Here is a 20,309-nt window from a genome sequence, read left to right on the forward strand (position 1 = left end):
AGCCAACTCTCCCATACACACGATTGCTCCTGTGTTCTCTAAGAGAAAGCAGCTGGTTGACATGTCAGCCATTAGTTTATCTCCAGGAGAACAATATGATCGGCAGTCTGAAGTCAAACTTCCCCGATCTACATCTCTCATGACAATCGGTCAGCTGGCGCCGTTCGATATATTAGGCTTTTAGCTAAACCCCTTGATATCGGCGGGTTCATCTGACAAAAGAAAGGCTGAGAGTTCCTGTGTTGTCTATGAGAAATAATGCAGAATGACGGGTCGCTCACTGTAAAATTGGGTGCTCAGAGGTAATATGAAGTCTAAATATATGGAAGAAAATCTCGGCACACCATTAGAAAAATAGAGTTCAGACAATGCAGATCCACCGCTCCTGATACGGGCCTAACCCCTTGGTCAGCACTCTTCACCACCCACAGGTTTTTCCTTAGTACCACAGGGGTCCATATCCCATTAGTCCTTGTTAATCTAACAGCATATACCAAATTACCTTGATAAAGACCTACATAGGTCGAAACATCAGTCCTTGCTGATCTAACAGTATATATCAAATTACCTTGATAAAGACCTACATAGGTCGAAACGTCGGTTGATGTTCAATTACAGTGTTTTTGGACTATGAATATGAAAAGGATGGTAAATGTTTGATTACAGTGTTCTTGGACTATGAAAATGAAAAGGATGACTGAATAAAAACTACACTTTTTTTGCAAAATCTGCATTGTCTGAACTCTATTTGTCTATGAGAAAGCCGCTGGCTGACATGGGAGATTAATGCGATCTTCAGTCTGAAATTGGACATGCGCAATCGACATCTCTCCCGACCATCAGTCGGCTGATGCTCCTATACACATTAGACCATCAACCGAACCCGTGGATATCATCTGGTTCAGTCAACTTTAGTCTAACATGCCCTAACTTGACAAGGGTCAATGCTTGTGCAATTTTAAGTTATCTTGAGAGTGAGATAATCTTGTGTGGCGGGTTATCAAGATGGTGCGCTGTGTGTCAATTTAACCTTTGTTAGATTTGTATATGTTGGCACTGTTGCTTTGCAGCGCTGAGGTTCGAATCCAACCAAGGACAACATCTGCAAGGAGTTTGTATGTTCTTTCCACATTTGTGTGGATTTTCTCCAGATACCAGGCTTTCCTCAAACACTTTGGGAGCCGGCATCCTGTGTGCAGGACCTCAATAATATGGTGCCGGAGGTGGAATGATCGAGATCTCGGCTCAGTTCCTGCACACAGGACGCCGACTCCAACTGTGCACGCGCCACCCACACAACGATGCTGGCGGCGGCACTGAATTATTTAAAGGAGGCAGGTTACTGAATAATCAATGACCTGCAGAAGAAACAAGAGGAGACTGGTGGGGGGTGGAGAAGGAGAGGAGGACCCTGCCCCCATGTCCAGCCCCAAAGCACACAAGACATCATTTTCTGAAAACTTCATAAGGTGAGTATTAAACAACCACTGAGCGGATCCCTACATATCAGGTATCAGATTAATCAGCACCTCAGCGCCATTATAGCCATGTCTTCAGTTTATAGGGCTAAATCCTGGTGACACATTGATAGGGAATTTAGGTTGTGACAGCGAGTGATGACAATATGGTGTAGGTTGATGTTATGAAAGCAGCAAAAACATATTTTACATGACCTCTTCCATAGTACCAGTGACATTTACCTTCCTCACAGTTCTCCCCTTTATAGCCCGCATTACAAGCACAAGAGCCCATGATGCATATTCCATGGCCGCCACATAGAGGATCCACGCACTGGGTGCTGGGCACATCACATTCGGTTCCTTTCCAGCCGCTGTAGCAGAGGCAGCGTCCTTTGGAGTACTGGCCATTTCCCGTACACAATACCGGACAGGCTGCTGTGAAATATAACATGACAATGGTAGAATTAGGACATTTTGCATTGTCACGCAAGCACTAGGCACGCTTACAAAATAAAAAACAGCGAAGGATAAAGCAAATAAATATGTCAGGCGATGGATGCAGAAATTGTCGCCACTTCTTAGCAGCAATTTTTCACAAAAGAAAACTAATTTGTATACCTCTCGAACAATCGGGTCCTAGGAATCCAGGAAAACAATGACAGGTTCCCGAAACACACTCTCCGTTTCCATGGCAATTTCGGGGACATTCCACAACGGACTCTACAAATAACAGATTTGGTGAGGCTTCATAGAAATGGACGGCTTGCTGAGTTCACACAATACAGACTTTCTCTTACGTTTCCTTTCATAACCGTCAGGCATTTTGATCAGGTAAAATAAAAAAAAAAAATTGCTGGAGTTGCTTAGTAATTCGAGGAAAGCAAATATTGACTTATTCCCTATAATTGCCGGCAGTGCTGGACGGAATTAGAAGTTTCAATTTGCTTTGACAAGAATGTCCGGAACGCCTGGTATTTTTAATGCAGGTTGACTAATTTATAATGACATTCTTGCTCACTGCCTTTGCAGATAGTTATACAATAATTAGCCGAGACATAAATGCACGTCAGTCATTCTGTTCGGTAGGCAGTGAACTCGGACCTCGGAATCGGCAGAAAACAACAGACGCTGAAGCGATAAAAAAAAAAAGGGTTTTGATGTGTTATCATACAGTGTGAACTGCGCTGTCTCACCTTTTCTTGGCTGTCAGGACACATAATTTTACACATGAAGCCATAAAAATTATTTTACCTTTTAACCTGCTGTATGGTTTGAATGGAAGTGGAAAAAAGCACATTAGCTATTGAGTTGTAATGATAAATGGCAGCTTGACTAAGTGCTAAGAAAACCTGGTCTTAAAGGAGAATCAAACTAATACAGGTTAGACATTAAGGGGAATCAAACAGAATGATGAGGAGACAGAGACACTGATTCCAGCTACGTAGATTTTATTAAAAAAAAAAAACATTGTTTTATCAGCAAAGATTAACACTAGAGAACTAGTAAACCTGGTCCTCTATATTCATGAGCTCTGTATAACCCCGCCCCCTTCACTGATTGGCAGCTTTCTGCCTATGCACAGTGTACAGTGAAAGCTGCCAATCAGTGCTGTGGGTGGGGCTATACAGAGCTCAGCATTTAGAGAACTGATAGATCTGAATCAGATAAAACAGTGATTTTACCAAAATTGCAGTAAGTAGCCCAATAAGTGACACATTGCTGGAATCAGGGTCTCTGTTCCTGAATCATGCTGCTCTCAGTGAGTGATTCCCTGTAAGTGTTTAAATCTTGTGATAAACATCCTGTTAGAATATCGCCTCTAATGATAGGTGAGGATGTGCCGATCACAGTCATTCGATGATTGCTGATCAGCTACATGCAAGCCAATCGACGATCATTTAATGGTCACTTTGGACCACTTTTCTAGGCATGCTGTATAAGTGATGTTTCCTTGCGCATAGAATATACCCTGATTACACAACACAAAGTGTTGCCAATAGTGATGATTTTTAAGCCACTTTAACAATCAACACACCCAGTGAATGGGGTTTGGCTTCTTTGTCGGGTGTTTAGATGGGCTGATAGTTGGGAATGAGTGTTACTACAAAAGCTTGTTCCCCGATCATGGACTAGTCCAAACTGGCCTTCAGAGTGGCCACCATGGAGTCAGCGTGAAGCTGAAGCTGCTATAAAGTCTACAGTAATGTCTGGGCAATGAGATAAAGGAATACAACTGCTGAATGTAGGCTAGTCCTTTCCAGCATTGACATGCCCATGTAAAATATATCCCTATAGATGCTCCTCTGGTCCTTCTCTCAAAAGCACAAACATGTGTGAAAAATAAAAGGATTTTTAAGAAATGAAATATTTAGCAATCGTGCGATTGCTCATCTATATATATATCGCTACAATCATAGTATAAAACAACATAGTATCTGACAAAAGAGCAAAAGACATAGTTCCCCTTTCAACTTTTCTATTCCAAATGAAAGGAATAAAAGTGCATATAAAAGAAGCTAGACACTAAAGCAATGGTGCTACTTACCAATTACAATTGTGTTGAAGGATACTGGTTCAGAGTTCTTGCCATCATTATAAAATGCAATATGCCAGATGCCAGAGTTCAGATACTGGATGAAGCCAGCCTCGTGAATGCTGACAGATCTGGGGATGCGTCCTGTCTTCTCAGACTCTAGCAAGTTGCGTTTTTCTCTTGAAATTAATCTGCTTCCTTCCAGGAGTTCCACAAAATCATACTGGAAACATGCAATGAAAATAAATCAGGGTGAATCGAGTCCATCCCAACACCATTTGCTCTACAATTCTGAATTACTGTGTGAATATGAATCCTTGTGCGTGGCGTACTTGGTTGATGATTAAGCAAACATTAGAGGAAAGTTAGTCTGATGAACGATTGTCCTGCCAACGAGGTCATGCACATTTTAGATTAAAGTGTCTACCATGGTTGTACAACGTGGCCATACATGTTGAATTACACGGAGCAAGTAAGGATCGATGTTTAGTCATTAAAGAAGCATGAAATATTGTACAATAACTAGGAATGCTCATGCCTCCACTCATCCCCTGTGGGTTGCACTTTCACAGACAATCATTCGTGTACCATATACTGACGACTATCAGACAAAAGATTTCAATAACGGCTGTATAAAATAATCATTTGTTGCTAACTTTCAATAAAAAATCCTTTGTTATTTTTGGAATTGGAATTTTTGGAACATCAACTAGTGTAATGTGTACGGCTGCCTTTAGGCGACGCTCTCAAGTATCTCCTTTATCTTATGGACTATTATGGTCGCACTTTGCAGCCAAATTCTGAAATGTACAAGTCAGATAAAAATGGGCTGCACATTTCATTATCAATAAAACTTGCCAAAAGCTGTGATAATAGTGATGTACAAGCAGTGTAATGGTTTATGTTGCCTATTCCTGTCCAAACGCAGAAACAAAATATTATTGGTGCCGTTGACCTATAGGTGTACTTTCCTCTATGGGTGTCCGATTGCAGCTTCACACAAAAAAGATTAGTAATATAGTCATGAGCATGTGTCCTTATTATTGAATCTCAATTCTACTAATTATTAAATAATCAGATGCTGATATAGAGGGCGTTTACACAGCACAAAGAGTGGGAACAATGCTTGTTATGGATAATCGTGCTGTGTAAACAGGCTGCCACTCACCCGAAGAACAAGCAAAATGCTCATTCATTGAGTGAAATGATCTTTTAAGGTTGCTTCAAAAAATACAGTGCTCGACAGCACATTGTCCTGTGTAACCAGGATTTGTGCTACCGAGAGCAATGTCAGCCTCTTTGCACAGAACGATGTATTACTGATCATTCTATGAGCATTATAAGCGCACTCGGCCTGTCTAAACAGACTATTAAAGACCATCAAATAATCGTCGGTTATTTAACGCACGTAAATCGTATAGTATAGGGTAAATGCAGCCAAATTCTACACAGTGGAAACAAAAACCAAGATACCAGGGGTGTGGAGTTGGAGTCGTGGAGTCGGAATCAGTGTCCATTTTGGTGGAGTTGGTATAAAATGGACCTAAAATATATAATAAATTGGGTACAGTAGTACAATTCCGTTTGTGCTGTAAATGTTTTCATAAGAATTTGGGAAAGTTATGAAATGTCCTATAAATGTCTGTTCTGTTCCTCATCTAAGGATTTAGGCTTTTAGTTGAGATGAATCTGTGCTGCACTTTATGTACACGCTCAGTAGTGACCAGTGCTGTGGAGTCGGTAGTCAGGGAAATTGAGGAGTCGGAGTGGGTGGTTTGGCTTACCGACTCCACAGCCCTGCTGGAGACAGTTACCGTATGTCAAAATCTACAAAATATTTCCTATTAGTGACTGATTTACTAACACAGTATAGGGTGCTAGTCTTTAGATTGTAGTTTTTATGTTCTTCCCATGTTTGTGTTTGCTCCTCCACACACCAAAAATTTATAGATTTATTTTAAAATTTTGGTTATGTGCTCCAATGGGGACTGGGCTGATGTGTACAGTGCTGAGGAATATGTTGGTGCTATAAATAAATACAAATAAAATAGTTCCCCCTAAATTATTTTGGAGAGTGATACAGCAGTTCGTAGACTTCATATAACGTTTCGCCCATACATTCAGTATCCTCGCACTTTAATGGCCTTGTCGGAAAAAAAGTGACCTCATAAAACAAGAATCACTGTTTGCACATAGCAGCGATCCTTCCAAGTTCACAGACTCAGTCTGAGAGGAGGGGGGAAAAAGAGTTGGAATAGGGATTTGACAAGGACATTTGGCTGGAATCGGTGTCTGGTAATGTTCTTTGTACATTTTAATATGCAACTGTCTGGCTGTGGCCTGTCCCTCACCCTTATTATTTTCGGCTGGCATTGTGTATTGCGTCCTGTCACTTAATACTTTCCTTCCCCTTAAAGTCTTTATTCGATACACATTCGTCTACTGAAAACAAAAACATAATCTAAAGGCCTTGCCGTTAATCAGCCGAGGTGGCTTCACATGCGTCCACCCTGCTGGATCTATTTGCTTTGTGAACATTAACTATCATTTGTAATCTTCTCCGCGGTGAGAAACTGCAGGATAGGTACATTGTACAAATATAAATATATCCAGGGCCTTGCAGCGAGAAAACTCACAGTTAACTAGATGTAACCCGTGGATTTCATAAAAGCAGTGAAGAAGGAAACTGGATTCCCCAGATTTGTGGAAGATTCATTAGCTTGTCAGGGTCTTTAGCCCTTCAACTTCTCCCAGGGAAGGTTCTGCACCAATTTAGGCTGGCTAAAATAACAGCGGGGGTACCGTTCACTGCCAGCATCAGTCATCCCCACTAAACTTTCCAACAATTAAGTGCCAGAAGGCTCACAATTGCCTGAAGCTTTATGGTTTTTCGAGAAGATATAGGAAATGGAATTGACCTACAAAAGCCATATTTTTCTGAAAAAAAATCGGCAAGTAATATTGTCTAAATTTTTCATATGGATTACTTGAAATAAAGGTTTAGAACTTAATATAATGTATATAGAGAACTCTGGCTAGCAGGATCCAGAACTAGACAAGGAAAGCCACTAGGAGGTCAAAGCATTCCCCAAGGTTGCTCTTGTAGCCCATGGGACTACTTTAGTGCTCCACATACTGATTGTTCCTGTTTGCCATAATAGCATTTTGCCCAATTGTCCAATTTATTAGACTGAGTGCTTAAAAGCCAAAGTTATACATAATCACAACGTTGAAAAAAAAGACACATCCATCAATTTCTACATTTCCCTTTAATCCAGAGGAAGACAAATGATAATGTGGGCAGCGCTGCTTCACTAAGGCGGGGCTAGAGAGCGATCCTTCCTGACCTCTCCCGGTAGTCAGATATAATCTTCCAGAACCATTTGAACATAATACTATGTAATTATAACTCTATAACTATAATTACAACTTATTGGGGTTGGCCCACAGACATTTTAAGACCTTCACTCCCATTTATTAATCTAGTTGGTTGTTTACCTTGTATTCATATTCAAAATTAAGCATGTAAAGCTGGACAATATTACACTTGGATCACATATTATTGTCTCTTTTTATACACCCTAGAATGCATTTGCTTTTGCATCTGCTACTTGCCATTGAGTGCTGCTGCTTAGCTTACTTGATACCTATTATACCCAATGGTTATAGAGTAACTTACCTTTATTATTACATTATTGATCAGCCTTTGTAAAGTTATGAATCTTTGCAATATACTCCATTATTTTATTTTGCTACCTTCTCTCTCAAGCACCATGATGAAAGTACTGTTTTAATCGCCTAGTTCATGCTGTTTTACAAGCTTCTTTGATTTGCTGCTCTAGCGAAAATCTGTACTCAAACACTATATACAAACACTGTCATTGTTACTGTGGGAGGGGAACAGAGAAGCTCACATGGAGAGTGTTTGTAAAAAATGTATGAGTAGGGATTCTTACAAGAACAGCTGTGTAACGCAGCTTGCAAAAAAAGGAATTAACTATGCAGTTAAAACAGCACTTTCAGCATGGTGCTTGAGAGAGAAGGAAGAAAAATAAGGTAATGGAGTATATTACAAAGATTTAAGACCGTGGTTAATAATGAAATAATAAAAAAATTTGTTACTCTGCAAGTTCTTTCTCTAGTACTTTGGTACCAAAAGTATTTGCTTTATTTATCATATATAACTTCTTATACAGTACATGTGACTGGAAGTTATTTACTGGGTGATTACTTGCAATTAAATCTATGTTATTGTCACGGGTTTACTGCGACAGAGAGGAGCCAGAATAACGCAGCGTTTGAGTTCACGTACTCCTGCGCTGAATAGAAATACTTCTCCCTCTTATTAAATGGTACTGTTTTTTTTCAGCAGTGCAGGAGTTAAACTGCTCAGCTTTGAGTCTATGTGGCTTCCTTCTTGGAGGTTCTCAGCTGTGCAATATCAGCCACTCCCCTCTCCTATATAGTCTCTGCTATGGCAATCTGGATTGCCAGTGTTAAGTCTTGTACTGCCTGGTGAGGAGTGGAGGGGATTCAGTGTTCCGTAGAGGCGTTTAATGAGAGTTGTTCTGTGACTGTTGCTTGGTGTTTTGGCTGTGTGCATAGACCCATTGTCTTCTATTTTTGTTTACCTTCCTAATCCCTTTGGTGTTTTTCCTCTATTGTCTGTGAGTGCATATTTTGTATGTTTGGTATTTTCAATTATTGCTGTACGTCCTTTCCTTGTTTGTCTGGTTTGTGTATTTACATACACTATTCCTCCCCACTTCCCTGGATGGGGGAGGGGACTGATAAGGGCTGATTCAGGAGTACAGTAAGGTACGTGGCCCCAGCATGTTCACCACCAGAAGTATCCTGGGGAACAGGGATAGCTAGGGCGCCGCTAGCATTAGGGTCAGGGTAGAAGCCCCTGGTCCCGAGTTATCAAACAATATAGTGACAGTTATATCGTATGTCTATAAATTGGAAACAATAGCTTAACTTTTTCTATTTAACGGGAACCTGTCATGGAAAGAAATGCTATTAATCTGCAAATATGGTGTTAATCTGCAGGATAATAGTGCTCTGAAGCTGCCCGGCACCCACACTGAGAGGCCCACTGCCAGGAGGAAATGAACTTTATTCTTCACGGCAGCTTTGGGCTTTCAGCCATAGGGGCGGCGCCAGTGCGGGTTCAGTCATGTCTCAGTATACAGTGAGTAGCAGCTGTAACCACGCCCGCGGCACTGACTGACAGCTGGCTCTAATAATGAGCTGGCTGTCAGTCAGTGCCGGGCTGGGATTACAGCAGCTGCTAACTATGTGATGAATGGTGACTGAAGCCGGACCACCACCATGACTGAAATCTAGAGGCTGCTGGGAGGAATATAGTTTATTTCCTCCAGGCAGCGGGACTATCAATGCGAGCGCCGGGCAGTTTCAGAGTGCTATTAACCTGCATATTAACTCCATATCTGCAGGTTAATACCACTTTTTACATGACAGGTTCCCTGTCTAAATCTATTCTGTTAGATAACCTTTTATATAATATATCTGTGTTCACTGGAGATAAATATATAATTATGGCAAAATCTTCAGATTTTCAGAATAGAGATCTTTATTTAAACCAAATTATCACTATTAATGGTAATAAGCCATTGGATTACACAGTATTCTATGGGTTATTTAGTAAAACAAAATGATAAATTCAGTATATTGGCCTCTGGCCAGCTTATTCTTGACTATAAGGTTCTCCAAATCCTGAAATATCAGGTAACACTCAGGCTGCTGCTAAGATAAGGGTTAAACAAAGCAAGAGCTTTTCCACCAGCATATCCGACCGATGAGGCGGATACACATTACAGTCATATTCCTGATGGAATGAGAACAAGAACTTTTTTCATAGAATATTTGTCAGGTAATATGCAGGCTTCATAGCACAAAATCACTAACCATTAACTTTAAGGATCACCGTCCAAAGCAATAATGTACTATTCTGTTTCTATGCCTATTGGTTTCTGTAACTGAGTTTCCTTGTTGTCATTCGTCTATGTATTGTGTGAAATGAACTACATAGAAGCCTCAAATCCATTCTGTCAAGTCCTAGTGAGGAAAGAAATGGAAAAGGAAACCTCAGGCATGATGATCCATTTAGGTTTGGGTGTAAGGGACAAAAGGCTGAAGTTATGGGAAAAAAATCCAAAAATGTGATATTGCTCCATTAAAGCCAATGCTCCCTCCCTGACATAACACGAGAGGCTCATAGGCCTTTATATAAAACCGGTCAAGTGGACTATTTACTCCATACAGACAATAGCCGCACTGATTTCATTTGGCAAACAACTTAAAATGTATTTTTGAAATCGATGACGGTAATGGATCACCACAGGGTAAATCGGCTGGGCCTTTTTTCATTTACACTTGAAAAGGTCTATACTGTGTACTCATGCAATCTGCTCATTTGAAAGAAAAAAAGTCTATCAAAATGAAACACTTATAACCTAAGATACGTATGCACATAATGGGCTGCTAATGGAGTTGTTAAAAGTATGAGCTTGAGGGGTTCTTCGATTTTCCCCCTCTGTCATGAAATTCGTTCTTATTATTTTGGATTCAAGTGTAAAATTGAAATTCAGTTGTGACCCACGTCATCAAAGCAGATATCTGTATTGTTTCAGACTATTGTGATAATGTTCGGAGCGTCTAAACAGAGCTTTCCACTTTCCCTTCCCCTGCAGCCTTCTATGTAACTCATAGAGGTTGTCCACTACTTTTCCAATGATGACCAATCCTGAGGATAAGTCATCAATGTCTGATCGGTCGGGGTCCGACACCCGGCACCCCCACTGATCAGCTGTTATCGGTGTCGGCGACGGCAGCCGCCAGCCGGAAGTACTCACTTGCTGAGCTGCTCAGTCTTCTGATTGTGGCCACCACAGGGTACTGCACATCCGCCTCCTATTGATTTGAATAGAAGGCAGATGTGCAGTACCAAGCCACGACCACTACAAGTAGACGGTGCAGCTCAGCAAGTAAGTACTTCCGGCCGGCGGCCATTGGCCCCAGTCGATCAGACATTGATGACCTATCCTAAGGATAGGCCATCAATGTAAAAGTAGTGGACAACCTCTTCGAAGAAACAATTAAAAAAAAACACTTACAGATTTTTCCAAAATCAATCTTATACTGATGCCATGAAAATGTCTTAGGTCTTATAAATATCAACTTTAGCTTTATAGCCTGTCTACTACTCGACACACTCCCTTAATATCTATCTCATATAACACTTGCTTTGTGCTGATGAGGTTCAAAAATGGCCTGAACAGATCAGTTTACAGATGCTTTTCCCTGGGTATCTGAAGCCAAGTTATAACTCACTCTGAATTGAATTATATGACAGTCACAGAAATAATAGATATATGTTGTTTGGATATTATTTAACCATGAATCATTCCCCAAAATCTTCCTACATTTTCAGGCTGTTTTTAGCAGGAGGTCCCTGAGAGTAAAATCATTTCACCCTACTATCAGTTTTCGCAGTCAGCAAAGTGCTCACTTACACTGGATGTGCTAGTAATTTTTCTCCACTGCCCTGATCTATATTGTAATATTATGCTGGCTGTATATGCAGTATTGTGTGAGAGAATTATCATTTCGACACTGTATAAAATTTTTATTTTGCCATGAGAAGAACATACAGTATTATTGTCTGAATATTGGCTAGAAGTGTTATTTAGGCAATGGATGGTCCTCATTATTTTATATGTGCAGGTTTTTAAACGGAATGGGTCATGAAAACATTATTTAAAACAGATTTTTTTTTATTTTAAAGGTATTTTTGTAACTTTTTTATAACATTTATTTACATTTTTCTATATTACAATCTATAGTATATAATCTAAATTCTTGTAATTTTCAAACTGACCACTGAGCCCAATATTAGGCTGATATATCCCTGTTCTGTACAGAAGACTTTTCAGCAGTCTCATTATCATCACAGATAGGAGTACAATGAAAGGTAACATCTTTATATACAACACGGATCCAATAGTCACTATAGGCGATGTCACAGATCTTCCCCACTCTTCACAATGACTTTTGCCCAGATCAGAGTATAAGTAGTAAATACTTCTGCACAAATCAATAGGGTCAGTGCTAATTATTGCTTTTATGTCTAAGTGGCTGCTGAAAAGAACAGGAAGTCTAATATTAAGCCTAGTGGCCAGTGTGACAATTGCAAGATTTCTGTTTAATTTTTTCAGGCTATTTTTTCTTTACTTTTTTTATAGATTTTGATATGGGAAATTGAAAAAAATAAAAAAATAAAAAAAAAAATACCTTCAACATAAAACCTTAATTAAAAACGTCACTTTCTGATTATACATTCCCCTTAAACCAGAAAACAATTCAGGGCGCCATTTTTTATAAAACTGACCCTGCCTATCTTTCTACTAAGGAAAATCAGCATTTCCTTCAGACGGTGACTTAGAATTAGTGACTTTATAACCAATATAGACATGTAAGGGCATCAACACACAATGAACTGTTCCGCTCTGAATGGAATAAAAAAATAGCAGGACGACGCACGCTTGGTCAGCACTTTGCAGTAAATTGGTGGTCTTTCATTCTGATATATGATGAGGTTGGGAGGAGGAGATCTGGATTGACTTGTCTTTTAAGCCACCTTTTTTCCCATTAATGAAACAAATCCATTACATTCAGCAAATATAAAGGATGCATGTTTTCCTTCATTTAATTTTGCTTTAAGCCATCAAAGTCCTTTGTTATTTCCAGAAGTCTCTTTAAATAAACATATTGATCCTTGTGTTGCAATGAACCTGACATTTTAGCAAGTGTCACAAAAGACTTTCAGTCTAGCATTGATTGGCTTGAAACGGACAAGCAGTGTCAATGATTCCTGTCTGATGTATATGTGATTCCTCTAAAGAAGTAGGAAAGCTATTGTCATGGAGGCCTTTTTTCTCTCTTGCAGGCTTTGCATGGACAAAGCCATTAATTAATTACTGTATGTATGGGTTATACTGTCGTTTACACATTATTATTCAAGAAATCGCTCTCAAGCCTTAGCTATCCCATATAATGCAAAATGAGCAACCAGTCATGTATGCAAATGATGCTATTATGTGTAAAAGCAATTGACCCCAATATATTCAGCAGGTCATTCTCATGGGTGCTGGCGGCCGGGATTACTCAGTAAAACTACTGAGCTGAATTCTACTCCGCAGAGAAATTCAGCCACATTGTATTATGAATAGTCGGATTTAAAGAGGAACTGTCTCCGCTCCTGACATGTTGTTTTAAAAAATACCTGTATTCATAAAATGCCAATTCTAGGGTCTCCTTTTTTATCATTCTGCATTGCAATGTTCTTCTGTTATTCTGACGCGCCCCTGGGCCTGTGTCGCGCTGCGGTGCGCACGCGGGAGCTTAACCGGAGCCGGATCCGTGGAGGGTTGCAATCTCGTGGCGGTGACCCGGTCCGTGCCCAGGGAGTCAAACTAGACGGCAGTCTATTAGTAGTAAATAGTTGATGACTACGCCACCCGTTGAGTGCAGCCGGGAAGCTGCTGCTGCAGGGCAGACCGCTGAGGCCGGTGGTAGGATTGTGCAGCGTGATAGTATAACCCCCAACGGGAGGGGTATGGCCTCAGGGCAGCCGACGTGGATGATGGGGGTAGCAGGAACCACTCAGAGACGGTACGGTGTAGTTCAGGGTCTTTACTGGTAACAACGACAGACCCTCCCGGAGTACTTGCTAGCAAACGGGGCCTGGTCAGTCTTTGAGCAGATGGGATCTCCCCTGGCCAGGCGTAGTTGTAGGCCTCCCAAACTGACTGTACTCGTCTGGCTACCTTGCTAGAAGCTGATGTAAGTAGCCCACGTCCCTGAGTGTACCGTGTGGTGCTCACCCGTATGGCCGGTGACTCGGGGCCTTCTAGTGGCTTCCGCTCCACGATGGCGGTGCTGGTCCCACGCGTGTGACCGTGCCTTCGGGCTTCTGGGCCAGAGGACCTGAAATCCCCTGCCCGACGGATTCTGCTGCTGGGTAGGAGTTAGTCCCCACAGCCTCGGACTCCGGGTCCGGTAAAGAATCTTCTTAGTCAGGGCGAGCTCTGTAGCTGCCAGCCCCTGACTCCTTGTAACTCTGCTGTTTCCTATGCTGCTTCTCTTCTCCACTCTCCTTGTCTGACTCACCCTGCCTCAGCCCCGGGTTTATACAGGGGAAGTTCTTCCCCTCCCAAGACTGGGCAGGAGGTGTGGCATGCACAGGATCCCTGACCAAAGGACCTCCCACCTGCTCTCAGACATAATATCTCTATCACTGTGGCAACCAGACCCCTGGGGTGTCACATTCCCCCCTAGTGAAATTTAGTACTCCGGGACTAAACACATTTAGAAAAACATAACAAAGTATAACAATAACAATACTATAAGAAAAACACATAAGATGGTTACGGCGTGTCCGCAACCGGATGCAGTCTTTGAAGAAAAGCAAAGGTGTCCATTTCACCAACACAGGGAGACGTAACCAGGTAGGGGTCTGTCCTACCCCGAGTCCTTAACAGTCTCTAGTCCATCCTGGGTTACGCTCCAACTATATACAAGGATTCCCGGTAAATCCACCAAGGATCCCTAAAAATAACTAGAAACACAAAATTATACACAAGCAACAAGACACAGAAAAACATAAATAAAACAATTTATACACTTCAAATTCTCCAGCGTGCGGGTAACTGGCCTCTAGTGGCCCGAGTGGACCTACGGAGCTGACTGTCTGGCCCTGAACTACAGGGTGTAGGAACTGTCAAGGGTAAACTGGGCAGCTGTCTACCGGCTCTTTGTCTCACTAGGGGTACGGCAGGCTCACTATAAGCAGAGGGTTGATTCTCCTGTTCTGCTTGTGTGGAGTCTTCTGCCTCCTGGACCGGCTGTTCTTCCAGCTCTACCCGTTGCTCCGTAGGTTCTTGGGATGATGGTTGGAGGAAGGTGAGTACGGGTACCACAACTGCACCATTGACTTGAGTCCAAGACTGAGGGAAGTCCCCGAGCACGGTACTAACCATATCTTCCCTTTCTTCCACGGGTCGATGGTCTTCTTGTTCCTCTTCAGGGTTCCTCAGTTGTTCGGGACACTTCTTCAGGTGGTCCCGGGATACAATGGCTGTGGTTTCCCCTCCGTCTTTACTGATGGTACAGACCTTCGGGTTCTCGTGGCTTGAGGGCAGTACGGTGTACGGGTCCTCCTCCCACTGGTCATCCAACTTGTGGAGCCGTCTTTTCCTCTTCAAGACCTGCTCTCCGGGTACCAGGGGAACAGCGGGAGCATACTGGTTGTAAGTCTTCTCTTGTCTTTCCCTAGCCTGACAGAGACTTCGCTCCACGCTCTCTTGTACTCTCCGGTACTGCTGCTGCCTCTCTGTGTCCCAGTCTGTTTCTGGTGAAGTGTCCTCAGGTGTCAGGACTCCCATTTCCAGGTCAACAGGTAACTTACCAGGTCTCGCCCTCATTAGGTAAGCCGGGGTACAGTTGGTGGAACCTACCGGGATGTGGTTGTATAGGTCCACCAGATCGGGCAACTTCTCAGGCCACAGACTGCGTTCTTCCAGGGGCAATGTTTTTAGCAGATCCATTACCACCTGGTTCATTTTTTCACAAAGTCCATTAGTTTGCGGATGGTAGGGTGTCGTCCTTATCTTCCGGCAGCCATACAGATTGCAGAATTCCTGGAAGACCTCCGCTTCAAAGGCAGGTCCCTGGTCCGTCAGCACTTGGTCCGGGTACCCGTGTGGGCGGCAGAAGTGCTGCTGGAAGGCTCTAGCTGCTGTTTGAGCCGTTAAGTCCTTGACGGGGACGACAACCAACAACCGGGAGTAATGATCCACGATGGTTAACGCGTAGACGTAGCCACTTCTGCTTGGGGTCAGTTTTACATGATCCAAGGCTACCAGTTCCAACGGTTGCCGGGTGACGATGGATTGCAGGGGAGTCTTCTGGCTGGCCCGGTCCTTCCTTCTCAGATTGCACGGGCCACAGTCTCTGCACCACTTCTCGATGGTTCCCCTCATGCCTACCCAGTGGAACCGCTCGCGCAGCAGGAACTCCAGCTTTTTCCACCCGAAGTGTCCAGCTCCGTCGTGGTATGCCTCCATCACCATGGCTGCGTCTCTTCGTGGCACCACTACTTGCCAGAGTAGTTCATGCGTCCGGGAGTTGACCATTCTGCGGCACAACTTCCCCTTGTAAAGGAATAGTCGACTCTTCTCCGCCCATAGTTGTTTGGCTTCCTCCGGAGCGTCTGGTTCAAGTCGAGCCTCCGGCCGAGTCAGCATCTCCTTCACCAGTCGGACGGCAGGGTCGCTGTCTTGCGTTTCCGCCCAGTTGTAGTGGGGTAAGGGGTTCAACGTAGCAGCCTGTTTACCCCTTACCCGGTGGGAATACTGGATAGTCCCATGACGGTGGAACGCAGGGAGTTCAACTTCTTCCAGTCCCTCCGGATCTTCTCCTTCGTCCGGCAGGTTGGGCATCCTGGACAGGGCATCCGCGTTAGTATTGGAGCGTCCTGCCCGGTATTTGATTGTGAACTCGTAGTTGGACAGACGGGCCATCCACCTCTGCTCCAGGGCACCGAGTCTTGCCGTGTCCAGGTGTATCAACGGGTTGTTATCCGTGTATACGGTGAACCGGGAAGAAGCGAGGTAATGCCTAAAGCGCTCGGTGACTGCCCATACCACGGCCAGGAACTCTAGCTTAAATGAGCTGTAATTCTCGGGGTTCCTTTCGGTGGGTCGCAGTTTTCGGCTGGCATAGGAGATCACTCGTTCTCTCCCCTGCTGAATCTGGGATAGTACGGCTCCTAGCCCGATGTTACTGGCGTCGGTGTAGAGGATGAAGGGCTGGCTATAGTCTGGGTACGCCAAGATTTCATCCCCCGTGAGGGCCATCTTCAGCTGGCGGAAGGACTCTTCTTCTGGCTCTTCCCATTTGAAGGGCGGCTTCTGGTTCTTGGCCTTCCGGGACTGGCCTATCAGGAGGTCCTGCATAGGCGCTGCCTTTTTGGTGAAACCGGGAATAAACCTTCGGTAGTAGCCTACCAACCCTAGGAACTGCCGCACTTCTTTTACGCTGGAGGGGCTTGGCCATCCCTTAATTGCGGTGATCTTATCGGGGTCGGGAGCCACTCCGTCAGCGCTCACCACGTGTCCCAGGTATTGCACCTTTGGTTTCAGGAGGTGACACTTGGAGGGTTTCACCTTTAGGCCGTAACTCGCCAGAGCTTCGAACACCTCCGCCAGGTGTTTCAGGTGGTCCTCATAAGTTTTGGAGTATACGATGACATCGTCCAGGTACAACAGGACCGTCTCGAAGTTTCTGTGGCCCAGACAGCACTCCATTAATCGTTGGAAGGTTCCTGGGGCGTTGCAGAGTCCGAACGGCATGCAGGTGAACTCGCTAAGTCCCATCGGGGTGGTGAATGCGGTCTTCTCCCGGTCCGCCTCTGCTACAGGAACCTGCCAGTACCCGCTAGTGAGATCCAAGGTAGAGAAGAAGTTAGCAGATCTTAAAGCAGCCAATGACTCCTCTATCCTTGGTAAGGGGTACGCATCCTTGTGTGTGATACGGTTGATTTTCCGGTAATCTACACACATCCTCATGGTGTTGTCTTTCTTTTTGACTAAAACTAGTGGGGCTGCCCAGGGGCTACAGCTATCCCGGATTACCCCAGCCTCCTTCATGTCTCTAAGCATCCCCTTGGCGTGTTGGTAATGTGCAGGGGGTACGGGTCGATACCTCTCTTTTATGGGAGGATGATCTCCCGTGGGGATGCGGTGTTCTACCCCCTTGACTCGCCCGAAGTCTAACGGGTGTTTACTAAACACTCTCTCATACTCTTGAACCACCCGATAGACTCCTTGTTTCTGATGTGAGGGAGTGGAATCAGTACCCAAATGTAGTTGCTGACACCAGTCCTCCATGTCTTTCTTAGAGCCGTTACCTTCCTCCGGGTGAGATGGAGGTAAGGGTTCCACAGATTGTATAGAATTTTGATTAGTGGTATATAATTTGGCTAGCGTGGCATACCGGGGCAGGTACACTTCCCTCTCCCCGATATTTATTATGCGAATGGGCACCCTCCCATGGCGTACATTGACCACCCCCCGTGCTGTCAAAATGGTGGGCCTACTGTCTGAGTAAACTGGTTCTACCATTGCCTGGTAATCTCTTCCTCTCAGACCAATAGCTGCCCGGCACCAAATCATCATTTCACTTTTTGGGGGCATGGCAATAGGAAAAGGGTCACACATTCTTACGCTACCAATCTCACCGCCGGAGAGTTCCACTTGTTGCCGTTGCATCAGTGCCCGGATCTCTTTCTGGAGCACCCGCTGCTCGCCGGAGCTGGCGTTCTTGGCAACCTGCTGTAAAAGGAAAATCACCTCTGCAAGACAATTTTCAATTACGTTAGTTCCTAGAGTTATTTTTGGGTGACTCTCATGTTTATCAATATCTACAATGATCAGTCCCTGTGCGGCCAGTTCGACTCTACCGATTTTGAGGGCCACCTCCTTAAATCCGATCTGTGGCACGGGCTGGCCATTGCTGGCGATGATACTCAAGTCGTCGTCAGGGTAGTGGGTAATATCCGAGTCATTCCAGTACTGCTTGAAGAGCACGTACGGGATGGTGGTGACCTGTGACCCGGTATCCAGTAGGGCACTCATGGGAATGCCATCCAGTACCACAGGCAAGACTGGACGTCCTCCCACATATCTGTCGCGCCAGTTCGATGGGCCTGGTGATCTTTTTCCTGGGGGTTGGCCCTCTACCCCAGGTTGTGCCCGTTTAAAGAACAGTACCTTTCCATATGTCCGGGTTGATTGCAGCGGCGGCAGATGGGTCGTCCGTCCTCGCTGTATCGGTCACTGGGTCTTCCTCTGGCCGGTGGGGTCCTCCTTGGTCGACGCCACGGGATGTCCTCCGGTCCGGATGCCAGCTGGATCTTCCCTGGGGTGGAAACCTGTAAAGACTGCACGGTTCGGGTTAGCGCAGCAACGCTCTTAACTAGCTCTTGGACCTGATGGTGTAGGTCTGGAGCCGGGTCATTGTCCAAAGCCTGCGCATCAGCTCCCACAGGCCCTGCTGACAAGGGCGCCGCTTCCTGGTAGTAAGTGGTAGTGGGGCGTCTGTGGGTCACAACGCCACCTGGTGCCGGTTCTCGGAGCACCCGGATGGCTCTGTCCTTGAACTGTGCAAAGTCCAGATGGGGATCCTGTAAGGCCATTGCCCGCAACTGGGTTCGGTGGGCATTGCAATATAAACCCTCTATAAATTGTTCAGTCAACAGCCTGTCCTCGTTTCCCACCCCATCAGGGTCGGTCTGCTTTATGGCCCTCAGGGCCTCTTGTAGGTTTAGTGCATAGTCCCTTATACTCTCATGCGCTCGCTGCTTGCACCCGTAGAATCTAAGCTTAATCTCGGCTGAGGTGCGGGTATCAAAGGTGTCCTTCAGCCGGGTTAGTATCCCTGCGACAGTCTTCCTCCCAGGTGGCCAGGATTTTACTTCCCTTTTGGCTGCCCCGGTTAGTTGGGCCACCAGGATGCTCACTTTTTGCTCTTCTGTGAGGGGGTACACCTGGAAGAGGCTATCCAGCTTTTCTCTAAAGTCATGCAGGGTATGTGACTCCCCTGAGTACTGGGGTAGCCAAGCTGCTCCCGGGATATAGGGCATGGTGAAGGGCATAACTGCAGCAGCGGTAGCGCTGGCGGGGGTTGAGGCAGTGAAGCTCTCCTCCGTATCCGACATCTTCCTCCCCCCTAGTGGACCGTGGCCTACCTTGCGATGATCCTCTTCCGTAGGCCGCGGCTCCGCAGTGGATCGTCAGGGTTGAGGACCTTCCGTCGCGCTCCTGTGACGTCGGCGTCTGCTGGGCTCCTTCCAGGACCTTACGCAACGTCCGGACGTGAGGCGGGGCTTCAGTTCTCGCGCGCTTTCGGAGTCCACGCCCCTCTTCTTCCCGCGCGGCGTCCTCAAGATGGCGTCCAATGGCGGGAAAACTCCACGGATGGCGGGAAGAAGGTCGAAGATGGCGCCGGATGGCGGGAAAACTTCCCGGATGGCGGGAAGAAGGTAGAAGATGGCGGGAAACCTTCACCACTGGTAAGTTTGAACAGTCTTTGCTTTTCAGGCACGCAGTACCCGGTGGTTGCGGGCACGAAATCCTGCCGACTACGCCAAAGTTGACGCGCCCCTGGGCCTGTGTCGCGCTGCGGTGCGCACGCGGGAGCTTACCCGGAGCCGGATCCGTGGAGGGTTGCAA

At 45.0% G+C, this 20,309-nt stretch overlaps 1 protein-coding gene across 17 annotated transcripts in view; it reads right to left on the reverse strand.

Moving 5' to 3' along the window:
• Positions 1-20,309, reverse strand: part of TENM3 (teneurin transmembrane protein 3) — a 1,704,102-nt gene that overhangs the window by 239,399 nt on the left and 1,444,394 nt on the right. For all 17 annotated transcript variants that reach the window (XM_073643373.1, XM_073643362.1, XM_073643479.1 and 14 more), the window contains 3 exons: positions 4,006-4,216; positions 2,079-2,180; positions 1,701-1,895 (listed from right to left, as the gene is read on the reverse strand). In XM_073643373.1, the coding sequence (XP_073499474.1) occupies positions 1,701-1,895; positions 2,079-2,180; positions 4,006-4,216 (508 nt within the window). The remainder of the gene's footprint in view (positions 1-1,700; positions 1,896-2,078; positions 2,181-4,005; positions 4,217-20,309) is intronic.

Source organism: Phyllobates terribilis, unplaced genomic scaffold (genome assembly GCF_046119375.1).
Source record: "Phyllobates terribilis strain yellow unplaced genomic scaffold, ASM4611937v1 Scaffold_1__5_contigs__length_1240528914, whole genome shotgun sequence".
NCBI lineage: Eukaryota > Metazoa > Chordata > Amphibia > Anura > Dendrobatidae > Phyllobates > Phyllobates terribilis.